We start from the raw sequence: 20,526 nt of genomic DNA, 5'->3' as shown, positions 1-20,526 counted from the left end.
TCCTCACCCTGCTACTGCCAAACACTCACACAAAGATGCTAGGCCTGTTCCCCACCACTCCATCCTCGGCCACATGCTGCCTACATCACATTAGGCACCACACGGTATATCCTTTCATAGCAAGGAGGCGCAAGCACATAGGGCACAGGGGGTAGCGGATGGTTCGTTTCCAATGCACCTTGAAGGTCCTCTCCCAGCATGTCATCACCCTGACTTGGACATGTCCTGCAGTTCAAGCACAGCGCCTGGTCGCAGCTCCTCCAGGTTGCCCCCAAACCAGCCATGTGGGTCTCAGTGTAACACATGCTGCGGAGGAAAAACACATCTCTTCACCATCCTCTCAGGCTGACCTCGGAATGGGCAATATCTGCTGGCCCACGCAGCAAAGGACATATGCCGTCAATGATTCAATGCAGTCACTAAACTCAGACTTGGGAGTCGGGGGGTTGGGGGGTGGCAGGGTGGGGGGGGTGGGTGGAGGTCAGCAGGCGGGGAAAGCTGTCCTTCTGGGTTAAGTGCCCAATGCCAACATTGTCCTCACCCTTCCAGAGCGCAACAAGTCATTGAAGCGCTTGTGACACTGGATCCAGGTGCATCGCACCATGACACGGGAGCTCACCACAGGAACAAAGGAAATGCATGCGAAAATGCTTCTTTTTAAAGTTTAACAGCTGCCTTTCTAAATATTCCATTAGAGATTAACTAATTGTCAATTAAAAATTACATTTGCTTCATTTTAATCTTTTTTTTCTTTTTGCTTTTTGTTTATATTTTTTAATAAAACATTCTGACCTTTTCTCCTGTCTCTTGCCAGTGTGCGAGAACTTGTGTAAATAAAAGAAGCTTGGCAGATCTTTAGCTGCGAAAAGAATTGGAGTTATATGGCAACATATCGAGGCAAATAATCACTAAGTAAACTTATCCTTTCCCAGAAAAATCACCACTGCTGCAATGGCAATTGTCAGAAGATAGTGGGGACCATATCTCAGCCTAGGGACCACTTTCCATGCATGCACTTAGACAGTGAATTCAGGAGCCTTCTGGTTCTTGAGGGTATCACAACTAAGCCTGTTCCTACATCCAAGCGCACACACTTTACAGCAAGAGACACAGAACAGCAATTGGGTATAGGTTATTCCCCTGCCTAGCCCAAGTCACTGAGGCTAGTTATTGTAGTATAAAGGGTTAATGTTCAATGTGTAAATATATGGTCTACAAGATCAGTGATGTGAGATCACATGATAATAGAACATGGAGTGAGATAGCTCTGTGTAGCGCCCCTTGCAGAGTCTACTTTGTAAATAGTTAGTATAATGTTCAATATAAGATGGAGTTTGCTAACAGTATCGCCTCCAGCATGGTCTGTAAGTCCAGTACCATGACTGCCTCTTCTAAAACCAAAACAACAATAACAGACATAGCACTATAGCATTTGCTATAGTTAAGATTAGACTATTCAAAACAGATCAAGAACAAACCTAGCCTGGTAATGGTCAATGATGTCTATAAAAACTGATATTTGAAGAATAATTTCTTTTGCATTGCTCTGTAGCATTGTCAGTATCTCTCCCTCAGCAAGAAGATAGCCAGACAGCCATTTTCAGAGGGTTTTTTTTAATCATTCTTGAGGCTGTTAATTAGGAGATGTCTAAAGTCATACATTTTTAAAAAGTGTTTAGCTTTTACTGTCTGCCATTTCCCTGACAATATGCCGACAGTTGGAGGCTAGCTGCATTGAGCGCAGGCACAAACCACACAACAAGATATATCCTGTCTTTCTGTTGCACAACAAATTGGAATATCACTACATTTTGTGCCATGTTGTTTCTTTTCATCGCAAATTTGATAAAAGGTCTAAAAGCAGTTGTCTAGAAATGTCACTTTAAAATCTACAAAATTAGCATGTGTAACTGGCATAACTACTGAAATCTATCCTAAATTCAACTTCAAACTAATATAATTCTTGGCAAATTGGGATTAGTCATATAACAGCAATTCACTGTAATTAATGATTCTATTCCAACTGTTTTAAATTGACACATGTGTTGTGAATAAAGTAATTGCATGACATTCTGTGGTAACACTCTAAACTATTAACTTGTTTTCATAGCAGCTAGCAGTGACTCCACTGCCAAAAACATGCCTTTGACATTTTGGTGATGTCATCACTAGAGGTGGAAGAGCCAGATATTTTCAAGGTCAAGTCGAGCCTTGAGCTGAGTCAAGAATTTGGCTTCGATCTCTGAAGCAAAATGCTGTCTAGGCCAAATTGATTTGGAACTTACCACCTCTCCTTTTATATACACATACAAAAGTTGTATGGCAGAATAATTGCACATCACATGCCCCAGCACTCTCATATTATATGGCTTGTTTGCTTTCCAGATTTTCACACCTTCCCTTGAAGAACATTGCAAGGCAATGAAAGGATTGCCAGGCTGATGAGCTGTCTGCAACATCAACAGCCCTTCCATGGCCATAACTATCTTTATACTAGCTGATTGGGTGGCTAGTTCTGTAACAGGGTTTTATGGGCATCAAGAAACCACAATACAGAAGTATCCCACTGGATGTTAGCACAGAATTTAGAGCTGGAGCTCCAGTCTCCAATCACCAGCACTGTCTGGATTCAGGTTTGAACTCTGCACCTCTGACTCAGGGACAGGAATGCTGATATTAAGCTAAATGATTGCTCTATTATGTTGACAAACCAAAGGGACATATTGACTGCTGTTTAGTTACTCCTTTTGTTAACGTTGCTTATTAGCATTTCTTGATGTACGGTTAGGGCTGATAAAGCCTCTCAACCAAATGACTGTCACTATAACTTCTGGGTTTCTTTGAAAACGTTCAAAAGTGATAGCCCAGGGAAATTACCAAGTTACATTTAGTAACATCACAGGATATTTCTAAGAAATATCTCAAAGTGCTTCACATTACCTTTGAAGTCCATTGATTGATATTATGCAGATAAAGAAAGTAGCACTTCTGTACACAGTAAGAGGGCTGAATAATCGTTCCACTTTCTTTTGGTTGAGGAAAGAATTTCTAGCAGGATACCTCCTTGTACTATTTAAAATACTGTCATGCCGACTTGAACCATTCAAACATGTAAACTGGACCTTGAATTTATGGACCAGATTTGCTGTCCAAATAACACCAACGCATATGATGAGTGGCAGTAGATGAATGGTTAAATGTAAAAATACAAAGGCTGCTGTTCAAGATGGACTGCTTCACCATTAGTTTTGAGCAAATGGCATCTTACTGTCTTGTTAACCATTGACCTGCGTTGAATGGTGTGAAGTTGCTGTCGTTATACAGCAGATAGGAATTCAACTCAACATGGAAGGTTGAATCTTGTCATTTCAAGCATTACAATGTGATAAGTGTGAATTACTGTTAATCAATGCCCCTGGCACATAAAATTAATCAGTAAAAGTGTGAAGTTTATTTCCTAAAGGTTTTAATTGTTGCTGGCAATTTAGAAATGCTAAATCTAAAATGAAACCTTTTTTTTACTTTCTACCTCATTTTTCTTTCTCACTTAGTCTGATCTTTCTTTCCTTCTGTTTATTTCTTCTTCTGACCTGGCATTAGCCCACTCTAATTTACACTCCTTTTTCAGTCCTGGTGCTGTTAGTTTCTCAGTCATTGATTGGTTAAGGAGATACACAGTTGCTTGAGCTGTTCATTCACGTCCTCGATACCCGGTTTCTCAAGCTGCAACATTATCAATTCATACTTTCAGCACCTTGCCACAAAAAAAAATGTAAAGAGTTACAGTCAAGGGCAAGCTTAACTAGTAGCATACACCACTGGATCCAATGTCACAGAACATTATGGCCCCCCAATGTCTCATCCAATGAACTGCACCTCCAACAGTGTAACATACCCTCAGTACTGGAGTCCTAGTCTAGTGTATGTGCTTAAGTCCTGGAGTGAAGCTTGCAACCCATTAGCTTCTGACTCCAAGGCAAGTGACTGGGTTTTTGGTCCTCACTGGGGCTGGGACGGGAAGTGGGCCAGGACTAAAAATGGCCCCATCAGCCTGCATCCTGCCTCCAGCCCACATTTTACACAGGTGGGATCAGGATTTGGCAGGGCTACCAGTCCGCATGCAGCGGGTAGCCGATCAAACTCATTAAGAAGAAAGCAAAATACTGCAGATGCTGGAAAACTAGAACAAAAACAAAAATACCTGGAAAAACTCAGCAGGTCTAACAGCATCTGTGGAGAGGGATACAGTTGACGTTTCGAGTCCGTATGACCCTACATCAGAATTAAGACATATAGAAATGAGATGAAATATATGCTGGAAGAAGGGGGTGGGACAGGAGAGCTCGATAGGGGGCCAGTGATTGGTGGAGGCCAAGAAGAGACTGCCAAAGATGTCATAGACAAAAGAACAAAGGGGTGTAGATGGTGGTGCATTTATCTAAAAGATGTGCAAACGGGGACATTCAGGGAAGCAAGCTAGTGGCCGATGGCCCTAGTGTGGGTGGGGTGGGGGGAAGGGATCTAAATGGGCTAAAAGGGGGAGATGAAACTATTGATCAAAATACATTTAAAAATAGGAATGAAAAGAAAAAATACTGTGTAATAAAATATATAATTCATTGGAGAAAGGGGGATCAGAAAGGGGGTGGGGATGGAGGAGAGAGTTCATGATCTGAAATTGTTGAACTCAGTATTAAGTCCGGAAAGCTGTAAAGTGCCTAGTTGGAAGATGATATGCTGTTCCTCCAGTATTTGTTGAGCTTCACTGGAACATTGCAGCAGGCCAAGGACAGACATGTGGGCATGAGAGCAGGATGGAGTGTTAAAATGGCAAGTGACAGGGAGGTCTGGGTCATGCTTGCAGACAGACTAAAGGTGTTCCGCAAAGCGGTCACCCAGTCTGTGTTTCGTCTCTCCAATGTAGAGGAGACTGCATTGGGAGCAGTGAATGCTGTAGACTAAATTGAGGGAAGTGCAAGTGAAGTGCTGCTTCACTTGAAAGGAGTGTTTGGGCCCTTGGACGGTGAGGAGGGGGGAAGTAAAGGGGCAGGTGTTACACTTTCTGCGGTTATATGAGAAGGTGCCGTGGGAGAGGGTTGAGGTATTGGGGGGTGATGAGGGGTGGACCAGGGAGGGAATGATCCCTGCGTTAAGCCGCCGGGGTGGGGGTGAAGGGAAGATGTTTTTGGTAGTGGCATCATGCTGAAGTTGGCAGAAATGGCGGAGGATGATCCTTTGAATGCGGAGGCTGGTGGGATGATAAGTGAGGACAAGGGGGCCCTATCATGGTTCTGGGAGGGAGAGGAAGGTGTGAGGGCGGATGTGCGGGAGATGGGCCGGACATGGTTGAGGGCCCTGTCAACCACTGTGGGTGGAAAACCTCGGTTAAGGAAGAAGGAAGATATGTCCGAATAACTGTTTTGGAAAGTGGCATCATCAGAACAGATGCGATGGAGGCGAAGGAACTGAGAGAATGGGATGGAGTCCTTACAGGAAGCGGGGTGTGAGGAGCTGTAGTCGAGGTAGGCTTGAAATGAATATTGGTGGACAGTCGATCACCAGAAATTGAGACTGAGAGGTCAAGGAAAGGAAGGGAAGTGTCAGTAATGGACCACGTGAAAATGATGGAGGGGTGGAAATTGGAAGCAAAATTAATAAATTTTTCCAGATCTAGACGAGAACATGAAGCGGCACCAAAGTTGTCATCGATGTACTGGAGAAAGAGTTGTGGGAGGGGGGCTGAGTAGGACTGGAACAAGGAATGTTCCACATACCCAAAAAGAGACAGGCATAACTGGGACCTATGCGGGTACCCATAGCCACACCTTTTATTTGGAGGAAGTGAGACGAGTTTAAGGAGAAATTGTTCAGTGAGAGAACAAGTTCAGCCAGATGGAGGAGAGTAGTGGTGGATGGGGATTGTTCAGGCCTCTGTTCGAGGAAGAAGCGGAGAGCCCTCAGACCACCCCATTGGGGGGATGGAGGTGTAGAGGGATTAGACGTCCATGGTAAAGAGGAGGTGGTTGGAGCCAGGGAACTGGAAATTGTTGATATGATGTAGGGTGTCAGAGAAATCACGGATGTAGGTGGGGAGAGACTGGACAAGGATGGAGAATGGAGTCAAGATAGCAAGAAATGAGTTCCGTGGGGCAGGATCAAGCTGACACAATCGGTCTCCCGGGACAGTCCTGTTTGTGGATTTTGGGTAGGAGGTAGAAGCGGGCCGTCCGAGGTTGGGAGACTATGATGTTAGAAGCTGTGGAGGGAAGATCTCCAGAGGAGATGAGGACAGTGACAGTCCTGGAAACAATGGCTTGATGTTCAGTGGTGGGGTCATGGTCCAGGGGGAGGTAGGAGGAAGTGTCTGAGTTGACACTCAGCCTCTGCAAGGTGAAAGTCAGTGTGCCAGACAACAACAGCACCACCCTTGTCAGCAGGTTTGATGTCAAAGTCAGGGTTGGACTTGAGAGAACAGAGTGCAGCAAGTTCACAGAGAGACAGGTTAAAGTGGGTGAGAGGAGCAGAGGAATTGAGATGACTGATGTCACGCCGACAATTCTCAATGAAAAGATCAAGAGGGACGGGTCCAGGTGGAGGGAGAATATTGGGTAAAAGGATCCGTTGAGCTGGGAGAGGACTCCTGCCCAAAGAAGTTAGCATGGAGACGAAGGTGGCGGAAGAAGAGTTCAGCATCGTGCCGAGCCCAAAATTCATTGAGGTGAGGGCATAAGGGTATGAAACTGAGAGCTTTGCTGAGCACTGAACGTTCAGTATCAGAGAGGGGAGGGTCAGAGGGTATGGCAAATACGAGCCCGGGGCTGGGATTGGAAGACAGGATGGGGACAGAGGGACAGGCAGGGGTGGAGGGTCCAGGATGGGCAAACCGATCAGTTAGCCTATTCTTGCCCCACGGAACTTATGTCTTGCTATCATGACTCCATTCTCTCTCCCCTTGTCCAGTCCCTTCCCACCTACATCCATGATTCCTCTGACACCCTACATCATATCAACAATTTCCAGTTCCCGGGCCCCAACTGTCTCCTCTTCACCATGGACACCAATCCCTGTACACCTCCGTCCCCCACCGAGATGGTCTGAGGGCTCTCCGCTTCTTCCTCGAACAGAGGCCCGAACAATCCCCATCCACCACTACTCTCCTCCATCTGGCTGAACTTGTTCTCTCACTGAACAATTTCTCCTTAAACTCGTCTCACTTCCTCCAAATAAAAGGTGTGGCTATGGGTACCCGCATAGGCCCCAGTTATGCCTGTCTCTTTAGGGGGTATGTGGAACATTCCTTGTTCCAGTCCTACTCAGGCCCCCTCCCACAACTCTTCCTCCGGTACATCGATGACAGCTTTGGTGCCACTTCATGCTCTCGTCTGGATCTGGAAAAATTTATTAATTTTGCTTCTAATTTCCACCCCTCCATCATTTTCATGTGGTCCATCACTGACATTCCCTTCTCTTCCTCGACCTCTCAGTCTCAACTTCTGGTGATAGACTGTCCACCAATATTCATTACAAGCCTAGCAACTCCCACAGCTACTTCAACTACAGCTCCTCACACCCCGCTTCCTGTAAGGACTCCATCCCATTCTTTCAGTTCCTTCGCCTCCGTTGCATCTGTTCTGATGATGCCACTTTCCAAAACAATTCCTCTGACATGTGTTCCTTCTTCTTTAACCGAGGTTTTCCACACACGGTGGTTGACAGGTCCCTCAACCGTGTCCGGCCCATCTCCCATTCATCCGCCCTCACACCTTCCTCTCCCTCCCAGAAACATGATAGGGCCCCCCTTGTCCTCACCCCACCAGCCTCCGTGTTCAAGGGATCATCCTCCGCCATTTCCGCCAACTCCAGCATGATCTCAGTACCAAACACATCTTCCCTTCACCCCCACCCCGGCAGCTTTCCACAGGGACCGTTCCCTCCGGGACACCTTGGTCCACTCCTCCATCACCCCCTACACTTCAACCCCCTCCCACGGCACCTTCCCATGCAACTGCAGAAGGTGCAACACCTGCCCCTTTACTTCCCTCCTCCTCACCGTCCAAGGGCCCAAATACTCCATTTAAGTGAAGCTGCATTTCACTTGCACTTCCCTCAATTTAGTCTACTGCACTCACTGCTCCCAATGCAATCTCCTCTACATTGGAGAGACCAAACACAGACTGGGTGACTGCCTTGCGGAACACCTTTGGTCTGTCCGCAAGCATGACCCAGACCTCCCTGTCACTTGCCATTTCAACACACCACCCTGCTCTCATGCCCACGTCTGTCCTTGGCCTGCTGCAATGTTCCAGTGAAGCTCAAAGCATCTCATCTTCCAACTAGGCACTATACAGCCTTCTGGATTTAATATTGAGTTCAACAATTTCAGATCATGAACTCCCTCCTCTATCCCCACCCCCTTTCTGATCCCCTTTTTCCAATAATTTATAATTTTTTTACACTATATATTTTTTTCCTTCCTATTTTTAAATATGTTTAGATCTATTGTTTCATCTCCACCTTTTAACCCATTTAGATCCCCATTAGCACATCTTTCCTATAATATCACCACAATCAACACCCCTTTGTCCTTTTGCCTGTGACATCTTTGGCAGTCTCTTCTTGGCCTCCACCTATCACTAGCCCTCCATCGAGCTCTCCTGTCCCACCCCCTTCTACCAGTATATATTTTAAGCTCATTAAGAAGCTAATTAAGGCCAATTAAAGGAAGTGGGCTACAATTTTCAAGTCTTCCTGCATGAATGCAGCAGTAGCCAAAGGCTGCCTTGCAGAGTGACTCTCTTCCCCACAGAGTTGTTTTGCTGCTGAATCTGTTTGTAATTAAAGATTTTTAAAAGTTGGAGGGAGGGCACCGCCATCTTGAAGTGCTCTCTCTTTCTCTCTCCCTCTCTTACTTATCTTCCATTGTAGCCTTTCAAGTTGGAAGGCTTTATGAACTCACTACCCATTGTCCTTAATTTGGATGGCAAACCTGCCCTCTGCTTATTAATCACTATTCCCCCTGGGGGCTGGTTTGGAACACAGAAATGATCTCAACCTCTGTTTTTCACCTCAATATGCTGCACTGTGGTGTGACGGAAAGGCCAGTTAGCTTAACATCTGTCATAGGGAAAATGTTAGAAGCTATTATTAAAGATGTCATGACCGGACACTTAGAAAAATTCAAGATAATCAGGCAGAATCAACATGGGCCTGAATATTGCTGTTGGCATGTAGGGAGCAGGTCCGATACACCGACACGCAAAATGAAGCGAGATGATGTCAGGCGTGCGTCCCAACGTCATCGCGCACCATTTAGATCTTTCATTTGGCGGGCGCACACCTGCCGAACTGTCAACGGCCTATTAAGGCCTTTAAGAAACCAATTAAAGTTGTTTGCAATGCTGCCCATCCAACCTTAAGGTTGGCGGGTAGGCAAAGAGCCCAAGTGGCCTTTGCGAGCGAGATGAGGTTTCCTAAAGCTTTTATTAATTAAATGATTAAATTTTCCTAAATATAAGCACATGTCCCAGCTCATGTGACACTGTCACATGAAGGGACATATTTAAATAATTTTGTACTTTATTTATAACTAAATTTTTTAAGTAACTTAATCTCCCTGAGGCAGGCCTCGACTCTCCCTGCAGAGTGCTACCGGCCCTGCGTCACACTGGGCGGGCCTTATTGGTCGGGCCACATTAAATGGTGGCATGCAGCCAATTGCGGGTGGCGATCAGCTCCATGCCCATCCCCACCCGCTCCCGCCCAGCCCGTCCGACACAGGTAAATTTCTGGCCATGGTTTTGGTAAAAGGAAAATCATGTTTAAACAATTTATTGGAGTTCTTTGAAGGAGTCACTTGTGCCACTGATGAAGGGGAACTGGTATATAGATTTCCAGAAGGCATTTGATAAGGTACTACATCAAAGGTTATTGAGGAAAATGAAAGCTTATGGTGCAGGGGTTAACATATTGATATGGGTAGAGGATTGGCTGCCTAACAGGAAACAGAGCGGGTAAAATGGGTCTTTTTCTGGTTGGCAAGATGTAACGAGTGGTGTGCCACAGGGATCAGTGGTGGAGCCTTAATTTTTTACAATTTATAAAATGCATTGGCCGAAGGGACCAAAGATATGATTGGTAAACTTGCTGGTGACACAAAGATAGGCAGGATAGTAAGTTGTGAAGAGGACATTAGGAGGCTACAAAGGGACTTATAGGTTAGGTGAGTGGGCAAATATCTGGCAAATGGAGTATAGTGTGGGCAAATGTGAAATTGCGCATTTTGGCAGAAAGAATAAAAAAGAAATTTAAAAAAGAAGCAGAGCTCTGAGATTCAGAGGGATCTGGGTGTGCTAGTCCACAAAACACAAATAGCTAATATGCAGGTGCAGCAAGTAATTAGGAAAGCTAATAGAATGCTATTGTTTATTGTGAAGGGAGTTGAATATAAAAGTAGGGATGTTATGCTTCAATTGTACAGGACACTGGTGGGGCCACATCTGGAGTGTGTGTACAGTATTGGTCTCCTTATTTCAGGAAGGATGTAAATGCATTGGAAGCCATTCAGAGAAGGTTTACTAGACTAATACCAGGAATGGATTGGTTGTCTTATGAGGAAAGGCTGGACAGGCTAGGCTTGTATCCACTGCAGTTTATAAGAGTAAGAGGTGACTTGGTTGAAATCTTTAAGATACTGAGGGATATTGACATAGTGGATGTGGAGAGGATGTTTCCTCTTGTGGGAAAACCTAGAACTAGGGGTCACTGTCTAAATATAAGGGTTGCCCATTTAAAACAGGGATGAGGAGAATTTTTTTCTCTCAGAGGGTTGTGAGTCTTTGGAACTCCCTTCCTCAAAAGATGATGGAAGCAGAGCCTTTGAATATTTTTAAGGCAGAGCTAATAGATTCTTGATAAACATAGGGATGAAAGGTTATCAGGGGTAGTTAGGAGGTTACAATCAAATCAGCCATGATCTTATTGAATGGTGGAACAGGTTTGAAGAGTGAGTGGCCTACTCTTGCTCCTAATTCATATGTTCGCATGTATGTATGAATGTGAAGAGACAGTGGTAATGTTACCAGACTAGCAGTTCAGAGACCCTAGCTAATGCTCTGGGACATGGGTTAATATCCCATCATGGCAGCTAGTGGAATTTACATTCAATTAATAAAATCTGTCATATTAAGCAAGTCTCAGTAAAGGTGACCATGGCCAGGATTTTACATTGGCCAGGTGGGCTCAGTGGCTCCCGCAATCGGCTCCCCACCACGATTTTACGCGGGTGGGCCAATTAAGGCCCAAGTAGTGTGGGTCATGAGCGAGAGCGCCACCTGTGTGGGCAGGTGTAAATTTGAAATTAATTAGTTCATTAATGGCCTTAAAAGGCCTTTCAATTATCGGCGGGCGCGCAGCTGACTCCGGCGCACGCCCACCAAATGAAATATCACGAGACAACGCAATGACATCAGGGCACATGCCTGATGTCATCGCGAGTTATATTATGTTCTGGCATGTCGGTTGCGCGCCCACACGCTGAATGTAAAATTCTGCCCCGTGAAACCATCATTGATTGTTGTAAATGCCCGTCTTGTTCACTAATGTTCTTTGGGGACAGAAATCTGTGCCCAATACCTGGCCTGGCCTACACGTAACTCCAGACCCACAGCAATGTGGTTGACTCTTAGCTGCCATCTGAACTGGCCTAGCAAGCCACTCAGTTCAAAGGCAATCAGGGATGGGCAATAAATGCTGGCCTTGCTTGCGACGCCCACATCTCATGAAAGAATAAATTATACAGATTTTCCATGTGATTTCCCACACAGTAAGCTCTTGTTTTCAGTTGGGCTTTTTCATAGAAGCTGAGATCACCCAGTCTCCTAATATCATTCTGGTCTTTTTCTTCTGTTTAATGATTCCACCATGTGTTCCAATGCTGTCTGCTTTCAGTGCTGTGGCTGTGAGTTGTGGTTTCCTCCACACTTACTGTCATGTGCCAAAAACTGCAGTGCGCATTCCGCTAATGATTGCAACAATATGTTTCATTCTGAAAGCATGCTTCTTTTAAATGTTGGGCTCCATGTTTCTGGTTATCTGTAACCACCAGGTGAAAAAAAGAAGGGAGAGAAAGCTTCCACGAAAGCATAGCACCTCTAAGCTCCAGCAGAACTTTGAATAGCTCTGTGATCTGTACATCATGTAACTGCGCCCAATAGTGCTCCACGCTGCTCAGTGGCAGATCATCTCCTTCCTTTAAAGTTGCCTGTACAAGAAACATGGCCTCTTCACTGGCCTTTTGGACAGAATGGATTTCTGTTGTGCACCACTACTGTGGTGGTGGTGGAAGAAGGGAGCGAGGGGCATGAAAATGAACCCATATAAGTTCGCTCATGGCCACAAGGACATTCAAGTCCTGAAAGTGGTGAAGCAAAAAGCACAAAACTCATCCTTTAAAATAGCTGATGGAACTATGAGGGAAAAGCAAAGGATCTGGTGAAGATATAACTAGGAGTACCTTTCAGGCAGGCAGACAGTGGAGTGAGCAGCAAGCAGACCCCGTATCATCAATTTGAGACCTGGGCTATTTTAACTTTTAAACCTCATTTACATTTGATTAACTGGCTGACCACGTGAACATGTTGGAAATATTAAAGTTCCTTTCCAGAGGTGTTGTAACTCCCGAAGAAAGAGCTTAAGGGTCAAAGTAGCAGAAAGTAAGTACAATGGGTGGCAACAAAAAGATCATTTTTAAGAGCCTCTAACCAATAAGATCATATATGAGACAGCTAGGCAAGCTGGACATTCCATCCCTTCAAACCTTCTCATTAAAGAGGAACTTTTATCTGGAAAATATGTTCATTTATTATTTGAAATGGAAGAAAAAAGAGTACACTTGTTATTTTCATGACAATGCCATTATATTTATTTGGGTGATGATTGATTTACATCATTGCAGCAAATAAAATCAAGGATTTGACCCAACACTTTCACATGAAGGTAATGAGGGCCAAATTTCCTTCTCTGTTTGGGAGAAGCATCAGCACTGGATACCTTCTGATTGCTGTTTTCCTCAGTAATCAGAAGCCTCCATAACAGTAATCATTCCTGTTTTTTCAAGCTTCTCAAGTCTGCAATGACATTTGTGTTACAACATCTTTTCACAGGTGCCATAGGGAAGGTTTGCTCTTGGGCCTAGGTCAATGATCTAAACCATTATGTCCGAGTGGGTTCAGGCGAAATCAGTGCACTTTTTTTATTATTCATTCACGGGACGTGAGCATCGCTGGCTAGGCCAGCATTTATTGCCCATCCTTAATTGCCTTTCAGAAGGTGGTGGTGAGCTGCCTTCTTAAACCGCTGCAGTCCATGTGGTGTAGGTACATCCACAGTGCTGTTAGGGAGGGAGATCCAGGATTTTGACCCAGCAACAGTGAAGGAATGGCGACATATTTCCAAGTAAGGATGGTGTCTGACAGGTGCCCAGATATAAGGGGATGGGAAAATCGATCCCAACATTTTCTGTGTTAACAAGTTACACAAGGTGAATGCCGGCTTTCTTCCAGATTAAAACAGTATTTAAAGTTATTTCTCCACTGATAAAAATAAAATTTCCTGTGGAGTTGAGATTATTTCAAGGCCCTGAATGAACCACCCCCAATCCCCACCCCACCCCCTCGGGGAAACAGTCACTCTCCTGTGTTTTTCCCCGGGACGGCCTATTAATGGCCAGATGGTCATTTCGCTGGCCCATTAAGAACAGTGGGTGTCCTCTCAAAGTTGGAAGTCCCATCAGAGGCCTTCAAGCCTGAAAGGAACAGAGACCTGCAATGAAAGGTAAGTACAAGACAGGGCGCATCAAGATGGAGGCAACCTCTCCAACTTTTTTAAATCTTTAATTAAAAAATAGATTCTGCAGTCAGGCTAACACTGTGGGGAGGAAAGTTGCTCTACAGGGCAGTCCATGGCTGCTGCTGCACTCAGGCAGGCAAACTGGAAAATTGCACTTAGCTTTATTTATTTGGCCTCAGTTAAGCTCTTAATGAGACTGATTGGTGACCCACTGCACGCAGGCTCATAGCAGAAGCCAAATCCTGCCTCTTCAACCATGGCCTGGAGGTGAGATAGATCAGGGGATAGGCCAGCAGGGCTATATTTAGCTCCCACCCACCTCCAACCACAGGCTCAGCAGGGGCCGAATATTCAATATTTCATCTTGCAGTTAGAAGCTAATGGGTGCAAGCTTCACTCCAGGACTTAAACACATACACTAATCTGGCACTCTACTACAGTACTAAAAGCATGTTATGGTGTTGGAGATGCAGTTCATCGGATAAGACATTGGGCCATAATTTGCTGTGGCAGGGGATCCAATGGTATCTGTCATTAGTTAAACTTGCTGTTGAACGTTTAGCTCTTCAGATTTTTTGTGTGGCAAGGTGCTGAAAGTATGAATTGATAACATCACAGCTTGAGTTTTTGAGCATCAGAGACCCGAATGAACAGGGCAAGCAAATGTGCATCTTCTTACCCAATCAAGGGTTGCGAAACTAACAGCACAAGGATTGAAAAAGAAAAAGAAGTGTAAATTACAGTGGGTTAATTCAATGCCAAATCAGAAAGTGAAATAAACAGAGGGAAAGAAAAGGCAGATTAAGAAAGAAAGAAAAATGAGATGGAAAAGGCAAAGTTAAAAAAAATTCAAATTTTGCATTTTTAAAATTTCCAGCAACAATTAAAAAAACCTGAAGGAATAAGACGTCACACTTTTATTGATTAATTTTCAGTGCCAGAGGTGCTGACTGGCAGTAATTAACACACATTGTTAAAAAGGTATTTATGCTTTAAATGACAGGACTTAACTTCTCGTGTCAAATTTAGTTCCTCCATAAATACAGCAATTTCATACCATTCATTGAATGTGAGTGGTTAACCAGACAGCAAGAAGGTGTTTTCACAAAGCTAATAGTGAAGCAGCCCATCTTCGATAGCAACCTTTGGGTTTCTAATTTAACCATGCAACCCTCTCTCATCCAATAATTCTGTTAGCCTTGGTGCTATTTTGACAGCATATCACAGTCCATAAAATCAAGGCCCTATTTACATGTTTGAGTGATTCATGTCAACATTTTGAATATACGAATTAGGAGCAGAAGGTGCCTTGGTATAAATTTCTCCCTCAACCCAAAGCAAATGAACCAATTATTCAACTCTTGCTGTGTACAAAAGTGTTACCTTCTTTATCTACATAACACCAGTCAATGGACTTCAAAGGTAGCCTGAAGCACTTTGAGATAACTCTTAGAAATATACTGCGATGCTACTAAATGTAACTTGGTAATTTCCCTGGACTACCGCTTCTGAACGTTTTCAAAGAAACCCAGATATTATAGTGACAAAGTCATTCAGATGAGAGGCTTTATCAGCCCTAACTGTACATCAAGAAATGCTAATAAGCAATGTTATAATAAGTAGCAACGAAACAGCAGTCAATATGTTCCTTTGATTAGCCAACATAATAGAGCAATCATTTAGCTTAATAGCAGCATTCCTGTCTCTGAGTCAGAGGTGCAGAGTTCAAACCTGAATCCAGACAGTGCTGGTGATTGGAGACTGGAGCTCCAGCTCTAAATTCTTTGCTAACATCCAATGGAATACTTCTGTATTGTGGTTTCTGGATGTCCATAAAACCCTGTTACAGAACTAGCCACCCAATCAGCTCATATAAAGATGGTTATGGCCATGAAAGGACTATTGAGGCTGCAGACAGCTCAACAGCCTGGCAATCCTTTCATTGCCACCATTGTGTGGGCGTTGGGAGGTGAGCGTTCTGTGATTGCTCCTGCACCCAGGCAGGCATGGTGAGCTTCCAAGCCTTCCTGGAGTACCCGCCTGCCATGGGTGGCCACCTCCAAGCACCTAAACTGTCCCCTGCTGCCTGTGGGAACTAAAGGTAGACTGGAAAATTCCAGGCACCCCACATTAATTGACTTCAATTAGGTTTTAATGATAAAATGGCCTGGAAGTAGGATGAAGCTGGGGAATTGGCTTCTGGCCACTGGTGCTATTTTTAACTCTTGCTGGCCTCTGAATCTTGCTCTGGTGGTGGGCAAAATTCCAGCTCAATTTGTTCCTGACCAAAGGCTAGTGAATAATAATGATGGCAATGTACTTTATATTGCCATCATCAGCACCTTACCATGCTCCAATCCTTTGTATACCATCCAGAGAATAGTATTTTCAAACATGCAGGCTAAAAATTCATTATGGCCAGTTTTTGGGTGTGAGGATCATGGTTCTCAACCTGCTCACATCTCTGACTGTTGCAGCAGCCAGCACACAAACTTGATTTTATGTCCTCATTTTAGCTGATCATAGCTTTAGTCTAATGGGACCCATGCTGCCGACTGCCTGAGAGCTTATCGGGGAACAAGACAAAGTCTGCTGATAGTACATGGTGCAGTCAGCATGTTCCTCTTAAAGGCAGTCTGTCCCTCTACAAGGGGAACTGCACACAATGGAAGAGAGCTGTTGCTGGTTGCTGATGTTTACAGGCAGAAGTTCCGGGCGTTGAGTGGAGTTCTGTCAGGGTTTCCCCGAATGCTGAGGAGCTTTAAACCTTCTGTTTAAGTGTTTTAATAATTTCCCCACCCAGAAATCAGCCTGGTTGACAAGCTTGGCTCCCTGTTGGAAGGGAGGAAGAAGCAACCACAGTCCAGGGGCAGGTAGATTTCTTGCTCCCTGAGGTGGGGATCATGAAGCAGGTTGGTTTGGAGTTGATCACAAAGACATTGGAGAGAGATCAAGGGCAGAGAATGGTAGTAGAGATGAGGGCTCAGGCATTACGTTCAAAGCAGAGACCCAGTATGTTCAAAGCAGAGGTCAATAGATTTCTAGATACCAATAACATCAAGAGATCCTGGGGTGGTGTAAGAAGATGGTGTTGAGGTAGAGGATCAGCCATGATCCAGTTAAATGGCAGAGCAGGCTTTTGAGGTTGAATGGCCTATTCCTGCTTCTATGTTCCTATGTGACCGGTGATGATGGGGGATTGATAATTGGGTGGGGCCTCTGATTGTGGGAGGGAAGCAGGTTATACTGTGCCTCTGGAAGGAACATTCTTGCTCCCCCTGACCAGAAGCAGTGCTGGAAAAGCACTTAGATGTTGCATGCAGCAGTTTGCATATTTATTTAGCTGTTTCCTGAGGCTTAAGAATTCTGACTGTCCAGTGTTAAAGCTGAATGAGAGGTGAAACTCTGAGGCATGCAGCCTCATAAATATTTTAGCTCAGTGATCCGTTTCTTGGGAGCGAGTTGACTTCACCCCCTCCCCGCCCCACCCCCATCCCACCCGCCCCCAACTCCCAACCTCCCCAACACCCTCATTAAAACCAGAAGAATGCCTGTTTTTGATGGGTTGGGTTTGGGTTTGAGATTTTTAAAAATTTTAACATCCCATTCGACCTGATTCTGATTCCATCCAATTTACCTGTATTGCTTCAATTGTCTCCTGCTTCCAATGTTCTGTGTCATTGCTCACCTCCATTGAACTATGTGAATTTCTCAAGATTTGGTATGTGCAGGCATACACATTGTATGCAATTGGGTATTTTTTCACCTTGGGTAGAAAATTGACTATAGTGTTACAACTTCACATTGCAGTGGATAATCTGCTGCCCTAAGAGATCTTATCAGGCTCCCATCTAACATTCTTGATTTACTCTAGCAGTCAACTCTGCCAACTTTCTCCAGGCGGAAATCATGGATTTTTTTTGTCAGTTCAGGAATTTCCCAAAGAATGTGTCCTGAGACCTCAGGTTTTTAACCACATATTAAATACTCAGATGAGTTGATAGAAAGAGATATTGCTAAGTTTGTGTATGACACTAGGGCTGTTTTTGTGAATAACCTTCTTTCATTCTTTGATAGAAACTGGTCAGTATTGATAAGTTAACACACACCAATACAATGGAATACTTTGTTGGATGGCCTGTCATTGTGATGCATGTAGTTGGAGAACAGCTAAATTCCTTAAGAAGGCATTGGCAACAATGGACTTTCATTGTGTTGATCCATGATTATGCTTGGTGAAATACTGCAGTGGTTTTCCACTGCCTTCTGCGTAATGGCTGACCAGGAAACTCTCCTGCTCTTACCGCCTGCCAGCAGGCGTATTAAAAGGATTTACAGCCTGATGATCAACCTGCTCAGCCACATTATGAATGTACCTTCTATAGCCTTCAAGTCCTGAAATGGGACTTCAACCCAGAGGTAGGGGCACTGCCACAGCCCACATGACATCATAGGAATAAAATATAATGTCATTGCGAGGGAAATGCTTCTTGAAGCACCTATCCTAAATTGTCACTGTTAAACACTTTTGAAAGGATAAAATAAGGGATACGTGAAAGACTCATGCTGCTAACAATTTTTTAAAAATTTGTTCATGGGATGTGGGCGTCGCTGGCTAGACCAGCATTTATTGACCAAACCTAGTTGCCCTTGAGAAGGTGGTGGTGAGCTGCCTTCTTGAACCGCTGCAGTCCATGTGTTGTAGGAACACCCATAGTGCTGTTATAGAGGGGGTTCCAGGATTTTGACCCAGTGACAGTAAAGCAATGGTGTAATCATTCCAAGTCAGGATGGTGTGTGGCTTAGAGAGGAATTTGCAGGTGATAATGCTCCCGTGCATCTGTTGCCCTTGTCTTTCTAGGTGGTAGAGTTTGCGGGTTTGGAAGGTGCTGTCGAAGAAGCTTTGGTGAGTTGCTGCAGTGCATCTTGTAGATGCTATACACTGCTGTCACTGTGTGTCAGTGGAGGAGGGAGTGACTGTTGAAGATGGTGGATGAGGTGCCCATCAAGCAGTCTGCTTTGTCCTAGATGGTGTCAAGTTTCTTGTTGGAGCTGCACTCATCCAGGCAAGTGGGGATTATTCCATCACACCCCTGACTTGCGCCTTGTAGATGGTGGACAGGCTTTGGGCAGTCAGGAGGTGAATTACTCACTGAAGGATTCCTAGCCTCTGACTTGCACTTGTAGCCACGGTATTTATATGGTTGGCTCAGTTCAGTTTCTATGGAGATTTAGATGAATATAGTTTCCTATTAATTCAGAGGCACTAGAAAAGAAATGACAAAAGAACAAAATGTTATTCAACTGGCTATAGTTTATTAGTTTCAAGAAAAATGGGATGAAACACCGTCAGTACATAAATAAAGTACAAATACCTTCGAGGATAATGTCAACATATTCCGCAGGCTTATACAATGAAGAAAGAAACTTTACATAAAACCAAGATATGCATTACATGTGACTTGAATATTAATATGCATATGTTGACAAGCTAATTGTATTCTAAGAATTAAGATCACATAAGTAATTTCAATAGTGTTTTATAATACAAATAAATACACATTAGGACCACTCCATTCTTTTACGCCTCCAAAGGCACTTTTTCTTCCTTGTAATAAAGAAAGCTAACACAGTGATTTTTCTTTGTTCATTTTTCTGTTGTATACATTTTGGTTTTCGGGGTGCTCTTGATTATCATCAGAGTCCCACTGCAGTCCAGCTACAGGCCAGCTTTTTATGAACTGAATTTTCCCTTCTCACATTATGGTGCCCCAACCCCCGCCTCCTCCCAGCACCCCACCCCACCACCCTTCCTACTTCAGCAGTGTTCCTTTTCTGCTTTGTTCAGCTGTAAAACTTTAAGCAAGTCTTCCAACTCTGTTTTGCATCCTCGGTTCATACATAGTGGGCTGATCTGTGCTTCTCCCTCTTTGAAAATTTTCCATCGGTCTAGGCACACAGGGAAAAAAATAATGTAACGTTTATGAAATTTAATAAGGTGCAGCATTTTCCTGTGCCATTCAATGAATACAGCCTAGACAGCTGCTAGTGAGGTACAAGGCGAGAATTAAATCAAAGGATTTAAATGAAATCATAAGTCAAAAGAATAATACTCGAACATTTTTTATATCATCCAACCCTTTACATGGGGAAGGATTTTCCCCTCGTCTGCCGCGCCCGTTGGACGGGCCTGGGAACGGCCACGAGATGGACCGCCGCCCGCGATCGGGCTCCGACCGCGATTTCATGTTGGCTGGCCTATTAACCACCAGCCAGCGTGAAAGGCGTGCTAAGATCCTCAGCACTGCCGGGGCGGAGGCACAGCGCTGCCTCAGGGAGCTGAAGGATTTTAAAATGAAAAATAAACATTTTACGAACGAGATAAACATGTTCCTACATGTGACTCAGTCACATGAAGAGGGACATGTTAAAAAATGATGTTAAACAATTTTTTTTTGTTTTTTTTTTAGTAACCGTTGGTAACCCCACCCCGCCCGTGGATGAGGTTTTGTAAAAAATGCAGAGGCTGCCTTGCCTATTCATCCGCCTGCTAACTGGACAGTTGAACAGGCAGCGAAAAATACAAATTAATTATTTAAGGTCCTTAATAGGTCTCTTAATTGGCGGCGGGCATGCTGCCGCCTCCCGCGTGAGCCCACCAATCGAAAGATTGCGAGTGCG

At 44.3% G+C, this 20,526-nt stretch overlaps 1 protein-coding gene across 4 annotated transcripts in view; it reads right to left on the bottom strand.

The window, feature by feature from the left end:
- Positions 1 to 19,139: 19,139 nt before the first annotated feature.
- The window catches only part of chrdl2 (chordin-like 2), a 61,887-nt gene continuing 60,500 nt past the window's right edge, over positions 19,140 to 20,526 (bottom strand). For all 4 annotated transcript variants that reach the window (XM_041194799.1, XM_041194798.1, XM_041194801.1 and 1 more), the window contains one exon: positions 19,140 to 19,794. In XM_041194799.1, coding sequence (XP_041050733.1) covers positions 19,664 to 19,794 — 131 coding nt within the window. In that variant the 3' untranslated portion in view covers positions 19,140 to 19,663. The remainder of the gene's footprint in view (positions 19,795 to 20,526) is intronic.

The sequence above is a fragment of the Carcharodon carcharias genome, chromosome 9, assembly GCF_017639515.1.
Source record: "Carcharodon carcharias isolate sCarCar2 chromosome 9, sCarCar2.pri, whole genome shotgun sequence".
In the NCBI taxonomy this organism is placed as follows: Eukaryota; Metazoa; Chordata; class Chondrichthyes; order Lamniformes; family Lamnidae; genus Carcharodon; species Carcharodon carcharias.
This window is presented reverse-complemented; position numbering and strand designations above follow the sequence as displayed.